The sequence below is a fragment of the Syngnathus floridae genome, chromosome 11 (genome assembly GCF_059516105.1).
Source record: "Syngnathus floridae isolate MCC-2025c chromosome 11, RoL_Sflo_1.0, whole genome shotgun sequence".
Classification (NCBI taxonomy): Eukaryota; Metazoa; Chordata; class Actinopteri; order Syngnathiformes; family Syngnathidae; genus Syngnathus; species Syngnathus floridae.
Window position 1 is genome coordinate 7968574 of NC_142423.1, and position 9264 is coordinate 7977837.

The 9264-nt window shown below is 39.2% G+C and overlaps 2 protein-coding genes across 4 annotated transcripts; both read left to right on the plus strand.

Annotated features, from left to right (window-relative positions):
* Positions 1-114: 114 nt before the first annotated feature.
* abhd14a (abhydrolase domain containing 14A) lies at positions 115-3122 on the plus strand. The gene is made up of 5 exons (XM_088388686.1): positions 115-486; positions 961-1240; positions 1355-1470; positions 2078-2313; positions 2412-3122. Exons 1-5 carry the CDS (start codon positions 459-461, stop codon positions 2592-2594), a joined length of 843 nt encoding a protein of 280 aa, XP_088244812.1. The 5' UTR covers positions 115-458; the 3' UTR covers positions 2595-3122.
* A 626-nt stretch (positions 3123-3748) lies between these two features.
* Positions 3749-8792, plus strand: LOC148390819 (aminoacylase-1A-like). Of its 3 annotated transcripts, none has more exons than XM_088388680.1 (16): positions 3749-3888; positions 4039-4176; positions 4339-4403; positions 4584-4688; positions 4773-4867; positions 4980-5056; positions 5136-5225; positions 5934-5990; positions 6086-6159; positions 6237-6286; positions 6528-6672; positions 6746-6814; positions 6889-6968; positions 7287-7347; positions 7425-7521; positions 8683-8792. In XM_088388680.1, the coding sequence occupies exons 2-16, from the start codon at positions 4050-4052 to the stop codon at positions 8775-8777; spliced, it is 1287 nt and encodes a 428-aa protein (XP_088244806.1). In that variant the 5' UTR covers positions 3749-3888; positions 4039-4049; the 3' UTR covers positions 8778-8792. The 3 variants fall into 3 exon arrangements, with proteins under 3 accessions (XP_088244806.1, XP_088244807.1, XP_088244805.1); XM_088388681.1 differs by lacking the exon at positions 8683-8792 and adding an exon at positions 7902-8011; XM_088388679.1 differs by lacking the exons at positions 3749-3888; positions 8683-8792 and having other exon boundaries at positions 3891-4176; positions 7425-7863.
* The last annotated feature ends 472 nt before the right edge of the window (positions 8793-9264 follow it).

Consider the following 9264-nt stretch of genomic DNA (forward strand, 5'->3'; position numbering starts at 1 on the left):
CTGCGTATATTATTTTCTGAACAAAATATTTTTTTCCCCAACCATTTTTTTTTTATTTTACACGTTTGTGCAACATCTACAGGAAGTGACGTGTCTCACTCAGTCGGTTGTTATGTCCAGCACGTAATATGGTTCGTCCAGAAACAAAGCGTTAAAGAATATTTTTCTAACACCACGGAATATATTAAATATAGAACAGTTTTACGTTCGTCATCGTGTGTATATAACAGCAGTTAACGCAAATGTTTTTCCTCGTTCTTTTACAAAAGAAACTAATACGCACGTACATTACGAAGCTCACGTCGAATATCGGCTAGCTGGCATTAATGCTTATTTAGAGGTCTTCACATTGCTAACCAACGTCAATACCCCGGACTAAAAACAGCTTAAATTCACCCTACAAGTTTGATTCGGGAGACATGACGGCAAAGAAGACAACATTGTTTTTTCGTCAATGAATGTCCTGCAGTGTCTTCCCTTGTTTCGGTATGTTTGATTGGGGTTCTACTAATTAATCTTCAACATCCCATTGAGACGCATAGCATACTTAGCTGATGTAACGTTAGCTGCCTTTCATCTGAAATCGGGATGGGTTGAGGTACTTCACAATATAATTATCATTATTGTTGTATTTTTCAGTGGTGTCGAAATACATACACTGCATCATTTTGGGACTTACTATTTTGCCTCTTAACCAGTAGATGCGGTTATAGTGCAAACTACAACCATATCTATTGATAGTATTTTAAAAAGAACATAAATTTATTTTTATATCGGGATTGGTTTCTGTGGTCAGAAATAATCGCCAGTAACTCCTGGATGTTAGCATTGTCCTAAATATGTCATAGGTAACAGAATTCATTTCCTTCCCAATTCATATATTTGTTTTGGAGTTATGACACGTTTCATACATTTGATATGAATAAGACATATCTGTATGGAATTCCCACCACTTTCCAGGTCGTTCAAACTCTAAAATGGTGTTCCTGCGCAATCGTATGGTGATCCTGGGCATGGTGTTGTTGGCCACCTTATTACTGTACCTGCTACTGCCCTCCATACGTCAAGGCAACATGGAGCCATCCCTCAACGCACAAAGACTCGGGCTCTTGGCCACATCCCCACCGCCACTTCCCAACGTCAACGTGTCGGTTCGCACAGGACATCTGCCTGGGGACCCACCACTTTTTTTCCGTGAAGCTTTGCCCATCGACGGAGCTGGACGACAGATACTGCCCAGGTGAGCTCACGATAGCACAGCTGATTAACATCTAGCAACGGTTCTTTAAATCATCTAAACTTGGATTATTAAAGTCAGGTGGAGTCCCAGATACAGTGTCATGTCTGATTGCAGGTTACAAGTGGTACTTTTGCATGGCCAGGCCTTCACATCAAAAACATGGGAAGAACTTGGTACCATGGCCCTTCTTGCTACTAATGGATATCAGGCTTTAGCCATGGACCTGCCAGGTACAGAAATAATTAGGGATGTTTGATACCATTTTTTTCTGACTGAAACCAGTACAAGCACTCAATTCTTGAGTAGTCAATACTAAGTCGATACTAAGTACAGATACCACTCATGATGCATAACATCTTCCCTCAAAACTGTCTGATAATTTTAAAGACATGAATATCCCAATATAGATACTAATTTTCCTTAAGATTATAAAACTTGAAGTAAAAAATAATAGCATATTTCTTTTCTATTTTCTAATTTTTAGTTACTAGTTGGGTAAAAGGTTGCATGTACTTTGAAATAAGGCTGTCTTGCTCAACCCTAGTAATAACACAATAGTCAAGTGGTGAGATAATTGTTCTGTCCACGCTGAATTCAGTTGACAAATTCCCGTAAAACAGCATTGCAGCAGTTTTTTTTAATGTGTGTAATTATCACTATTATTATACAGTCATACCCGAGCAGTAACGTAACAGTGGTATGACTATAAATATATTGGCTCAGCAATTTGCAGTGCGCCCTCTTGTGGTTTAAAATAAGACGACAATGCTCACACTTAATTTCACTTATAAATCCTACCTGTATGTCTGTAATCTTTCTTTAATACCTTTTTGTCAGGGTATGGCAAGTCGCCCGACTCTGAGACCCTCAAGACCGATCAAAGTCGAGTGGACCTGCTCTCCAGGTTCATGGAATCACTGGGTGTGAGGGCGGCGGTGCTTGTGAGTCCTTCCATGAGCGGCCATTACTCCATCCCATTCCTCATGAAGAACAGCGGACAGCTGCGAGGCTTTGTTCCCATAGCGCCTGTCGGTACTCGAAGTTACACGCCACAACAGTATCAGAATATCCAGGTGAGCAACACAATAATCTAATGGGATCTCATTCGATATTCTGCCGTAATATAGATAATAATTTTTGACATATTTTGACTTTGTAATGTACTCTCCAGACACCTACCCTGATTGTGTTCGGGGCCCTTGACACTAATCTGGGCGCCCAGTCTCATAAAAACCTTGCCCAACTTCCTCATCACATTGTGCTCAAGCTGGATGAAGCTCGCCACGCGTGCTACATGGACAAACCGAGAGAATTTCACCAAGGGCTGATCGAATTTCTCGGAAATTTGAAGTGAGATGTGCTGCAGCAAAGATGGACGGGAAAACATGAGGAGGTACTTGACTTGGCCTGGCATGAGCTTGCTTTGGCAAAATAGGATTACAAAAAAGTCGTTATTGTTGCAAGAGGAAGAAGCTATATGATGTGGATAAAACAGAAGCAAAGAAAGCTCAGATTTCTGACTATATATAATTTATTCATTTTCATCATGAAACAATTTGTGCAATAAGTCCCCACTTGTACAGTTGCGTGACATTTCTCTTTGCATGCCCCAAAAAAATATAAAAGGATTGAGTTTGCATCAGTGTTGCCATTTTTGTAGGTGACATGAGAAATTACTGCTGTAAATTGTGCAAAATGTAGCCGGGGCAAATGCATGTGCTCTGGGAAAAGCTAGTGGTCACTCTTCATTTTAGACATTCCAGATGTGTGCAAATGTAAAACAAAGCAAAACAAATGCTCTCGACAATGGAAAATGCAAGGAAGTTCATGTTGAAAAACATGTTTCTGATAATAAAATAAAATTTAATATACAATATTTGCAGCCAGTGTGGAGAGTTATTTTTAGGATACCTAAATCAGTTGCTTTTTAAGTTACACTTACATGAACTTAGAAACTCCGATATATTTTTTTATGCACGGTATTGAGCATTACAGTATAATGAAATAGTTTTACAACGGGTGCCGAGCTTGCAGAAAACAAATTTTATGTTTCTTCACCAGTTGCATAGGAAATAAACTTAACTGCTTTCAGAGATGCAGAGGGCAACATTTATGACCCTGGATTCACAGGACCTAAAATGTGTAACAATGCAGTGGATATACAAGTTTTGCTTGTTACAAACATGCCCCAAAAAAAAAAAAAAAAAAAAAGAGACTTGTTACAAAACTAGTTTTGTGTTATGCAAGTTATACTAAAGACTCTGTGTTTGGTACATCAGAACCATGTATTACAGTAAAACGTTTGCAGGAGTTTGGGATGATTTCAAAATAAAAGCACATTTATAAGCCCGTGTGACACATTGTGCACAGTTCGAACATTGACAGTCCATTATTTTTATGGGCAGCGGGGTGCTAATTAATTCAAAATATCTTACACATAAATGTTTTTCAAAATTAATCATTGATCGCAAGACGTCTGACTAGCTTTTAATCAATGAAGCTTTTATTTTGAAATGTGTTTTCCGACTACCTTTACCGTACAGCTGAAATAAAAGGTGCAGCAAATCTAGCTGCGTGCTTGTGTCTTACTTAACACGTCTATTTCCTGGAAAGGCGACCGGTAGTCAATTAACAAGTGAGACAGTCTGGTATGTACTTATATTTACTTGCAAACAACATAAACCAATCGGGATGTCAATTTAAAGTTGTCGCTCGTCAGCTTGTCAAATACACTGCTAGCAGATTTAGCTCGAACCAACCGGCCCGTTACCTTCCACGTTGTTCGTCTGTGTTATCAGAAGACGTCAACATGCTACCTGACAAAGACGGACCAGGGGTAGCAGGTAGACAAATATGTCCCGAGGGCGAAGAACCTTCTGTTAGTCTCTTCAGAGAGTACCTCCGCCTCAGGACGGTCCACCCAGAACCAGACTATGGTGAGTTTTCCAACTTGTTTTAGTTGACATGGAGGAAATGTCAAACAGCTGGCGCAAAAGGTTTGTGCGCCCCTCACTGGAAATGAACAAATTGTCAATATACGCGTTCATTGTACCTTTTAATGTAGATGTTTGTCTTTAAATAAATTGTTCTTCTCATAGATAGTGCGCTGAGGTTTCTTGATCGAATTGCAGGGGAACTCGGATTGCCCATTAAGAAGATAGAGGTGAGGTTTTGTGATCTCTCTCAAGTTTGCGAGCGTCTCAGCTGCCAGACGTGATACTTATCGACAGCTAAAGTTCATATAGAATCTACCAATTAATAAATTATTTGTAATTTCCCCCTCGATTGTCAATCATAATTCCTTTGAATAAATGTTTTGAGCAGACTTTGTTTCTCTTGGCAGGTTTGTCCAGGCAAAGTTGTGTCCATCTTGACCTGGCAAGGGACAAACCCCAACTTGAAATCAATTTTATTGAATTCCCACACAGATGTCGTTCCGGTTTTCCAGGTCAAGCGCTGTAGAAAATCTATTTGAAAGCTCATGAGTGTTTCTAGACATATTCACATAGCGATTTGTCATTGTCTTCTCTAGGAGCATTGGAAATACGATGCTTTCAGTGCTTTCAAAGATGCAGACGGCAACATTTACGGCCGCGGCTCGCAGGATATGAAATGTGTGTCAATTCAGTGGGTACAAAAACAAATCCTGGACAACTCTTCCTACACATGACAGAGAAATCATATTCTTCTTCTAGTTCTTGTCAACCATTTTACAGACTTCCTGTTTGCGTCTGCGCAGGTACATTCAGGCTGTGAGACAGCTGAAGGCGGAGGGACAGAAATTTGCGCGGACTGTGCACTTAATGTTTGTTCCTGGTAAGTATTTTACTTTTATTGGATTTCATTTATTAGATCTCCTTTCCTATTTTGATGTGTATTTATTTTTGTCATGCAGATGAAGAAGTTGGTGGTGAGAAAGGCATGGAAACATTTGTGAAGCATCCCGAGTTCCAGAAATTAAACATCGGCTTTGCCCTAGATGAAGGTAAATGGATAACACGGCAAGTTAACACCAACCCCAAGCTTCACCCCTCTGAGAGTGCTCAGTTACTTATTGGAAAATAACTAGGTTAATGTGTCAGCACGGTGCTGAATTTCGACATTGCTCCACGTGCTGCCGTATTTCTCCTGGATGACCTTTCATCTTGATGCATGCTTTTATCTACCCGAGTTGCAAATTTTGAATTTGATCCCAGTGAGATGTTACTGATTGAGATGCTTATGTATAAAGAAAATTTATATCAAGCAACTCACTGTGACCCCATTTTGTATTTTTAACACTATAGAAATACTTGATTAAACAACTGCATGAAATTCGTATTGTAGGAGACAATTAAAACGCGCCTTAAGCTGCCTAACCAATTTCAATTTCCCGCGAAGCTGAATGCATTTGTCACACGACGATTTAAATGGAAGTGACGTAATAATCATTAAAACAAATGGTTGTCACTTTTAGCGGTGGCCTCCCACTCGTTTCCATTATCTCGCAACCAATATCTCGCTGTTATTGCTATCCACAGATTTTATTGTCAGCCAATTTGAAAATATGATATGATGTGACCTAGTTGATTTGGATGGATTTCAGTCATTAGATAAGCACTTCTGATACCCAAAGGAAGTGCTTGGGACAGTTATGTTGGTTGTTTAGTTGATGCTGCTTTAGTATAGTTTCTACACCATATCTGCTCTGTAGGTCTGGCCAACCCCGGTAATGCTTTCACCGTTTTCTATGGAGAAAGGAATCCCTGGTGTGAGTATAAAAATTCAACCTTACAAAAAAAAAAAAAAAAGAATAGTTTTAAGGTGCCCAAGTTAAATCAAAACAGTGCGTCATCCTCTTTCCAGGGATTACCATCCACTGTCCTGGTAATCCCGGTCACGGTTCGAGGTTTGTGGAAAACACGGCGGCTGAGAAGCTTGTGAGTGTCTTGAATTTTGTATTGACGTTTCTTGAAACAGACGTGCACAATGCTGACTATTTGTATCTCTTTTACAGCGCTGCATCATCAACTCTTTCCTGGCTTTCAGAGAGAAAGAGAAACACAGGCAAGAGTGGATGATTTTTTTTTTCTAGTGATTTATTCTTGTTAAAAATCTTGAAGCAGTGGTTATTTGAATACAAATAGTGAAGCAACACATAGGCAATATTCCAATACAAAGTGAAACACTTCTTTGTGTCTCTATGCCTGTATTGTACTGCCCCCTGGTGGTAGACACCACTGTATTTTAATTGTCCAAAATGCATTTTTTTTACAAGCGTATCATTCTCATCTCTCATCACTTCCAGGCTGAACACCAGCCAGTGTTTCACGCTGGGTGATGTCACCTCAGTTAATATGACCATGGTGAAAGGGGGTGTGGCCTATAATGTCATTCCAGCTGAAATGGATGTCAGCTTTGACCTGAGAATTCCACCAACAGTAAATCTACAGGTGAATGTTTTTTTTCATATGCTGGTAGAGGTCTGTGATTGTAACATGGTATTTTTTTTTTAAATCACATCAGGAGTTTGAGAAAGTGATCCAGGGGTGGTGTAAAGAAGCAGGCGATGGTATCACGTATGACTTTGCTCAGGTAAGCTCTCAGATTCATTACTGCTGTGGCTGCTGCTGCATGACAGCTCAATTGACTGCCGTTGTTTTGTGCAGAAACACATGGACCAGAACATTACGTCCACATGTGAAAGTGACCCCTGGTGGAGTGCTTTTAGTCAAGCCTGCAAAGAAATGTGAGTTTCATGTTCACCCCCACCTGACAAACCTTTTTTTACACACACAATTTATATGATTGTAAATTACTCATGTTAATTTCCCGCAAGATCAGCACATTTAAAGGTGCACCACAGGAATTTAATTACTTAAGGCTCCCCATTGCGTAAGACCTTTTATCTTATCATTAATCCTGGAAATCACACACAGAAATTCATATATTTCACCCTCATTTGTCTGGATTAGGTGGCAATGTATTTAGGCAACCTCATAACAACAAAAATGCGCTCGGTAAAGTTTGACCCAAGGCATCATGTGTTGAAAATGGCACGCTGCAGGGATTGGACTCTTCAGAAGGAGATATTTCCCGCTGCTACAGACAGCCGCTTTATCCGAGCTGTGAGTATTTAGTCACCCTCTCCCTATGACTGTTCTTTATCAGTTATTTTTTGCTGATCCCGTTTTATGTCTTTAAGGTCGGGATTCCTGCCATTGGCTTCTCCCCAATGAACCACACGCCCATCCTGCTGCACGACCACAACGAATTTCTGAACGAACGCGTCTTTCTGAAAGGTATCGACGTGTACAAAAAGCTCATCCCAGCTCTTGCCAATGTACCCGCCTCTCCAGATGAGGCCTAAGGATAACCAAAGAATAATCACATAGACCACAAATCAAGCCTTGGCAATCTTGATTGCTTTTAGATCTCAGGTTTATAGTTTTTTTCAATTGATTCTCACAGTTAATATGCTTGACTTAAAAGATTCATCCCTATGGCAATTTGTTTGTCTGACAGTTTTAAACTCATTTGGCACAGATGTCGAGATAAATGACAGATAATTGAAAAACACTTACTGAATCAACTTTCCACCACTAGTATTTTATTTAATAAATATATCTGATTACATGGGCAAATTTTAATTTTTTTATTTTTCACGCTGACATGAACTTAGAGCGAGTTTCCCACCGACCTGCAGCATCAATGTTTAACCTCCAGCCAGCCATCTGCTTTAATAAATCGCTGATATTCATAGCAAATGTCATGTAAAGTACGTCATCATGTAAACCCTTTTTTTTATTGCTAGGTTGAGTATAATTTGTTGCAACCATTTTGTCCCAAAAATTGCTTAAAGAAAATGTATCCATTATTAATAATCTTATTGATTGATTATACATTTTTAATGGGAAAAGAAAATCATAGGTATTCAACATTTTTCTTTAACGTATTCAATAATTGCAAAGTTAAACAGAAATGATTGAATTATTTTATTTATAATAATGAATGATACTAGTAGCTGCAAGACCCTTTTTGGTGATGTCATCGCCACTGTTATCTGCAGTGCTGTTTACATGACGCACAAGTTCATTTTCACAGTTCAGCTCCCTTTGGTGAGCTCGTCCAATTAACCACGTTTGTCTCTCCAAGGGAAACTGGCAGGAAGGCTGCGCAGTCTGTAATTAGTCTTGGCTCTCCCCAGGACATGACAGCTGTATTAGCACACGGGGGAGCCGTCGGGGACTTAAAGCTGAACTCAAATACATAAAATAAGGTCACCAACCTGTTTGAAACTGAGAAGCAAATGGCCAACAGTTCATACGCACTTCTAAAAAAAACAAACATGCACAAATGACCGTTAATGATAATTAATGATATCCATCTATCTGACGATAGAAATCATGTTCATGACTTCTCACAATAATTTCATGTGTTTGCCTTTCATTTAAAATCAATAGAGGGTTCACCCACCTCTTCCACCATGAGTCATCTCAGGAGAGCCTCAGGGGTTATGTCAGGTCAACACCTCAGCTTTGTACTTGTGAGAATTTAGTAGTGCTTCATACAAAAATTAATGCACTGTAAACTTACAAAAATGGACAAAGGAAAGTTCCAATAATAATCCTTAAATTAAAATAATACCATTTTTTTGTTGTATTTCACCCTAATTTTTTCCGGGAGCATATCCAACAGGTATTTTTGCGCCTGTATGTCAGGATGAAAAAAATAATCTGTTAGGATGAAAGAGTTAGAAAAATATGATATAAAAACGAAGTAAGGTGTGTTGACTTTAACTCATATAGTCTCTTTTTTATCGTATTGTAAGTCTTCCAACTGAGTGGCATTTGGTTCCACTGCGATGGCCCGCTGTGCCATGCCACAGCACAAACAACAACTCTGAAATGTCATGCAGTCACTGCATTCACCTGTCCACAGGCCTATGCAAGAATAAATCTCAAATACATAGTAGCACATAAATATTCAATATTAGATTTTTTCAACTGTGAAATCCCATACATGAATTCAACGTAATTTATAAT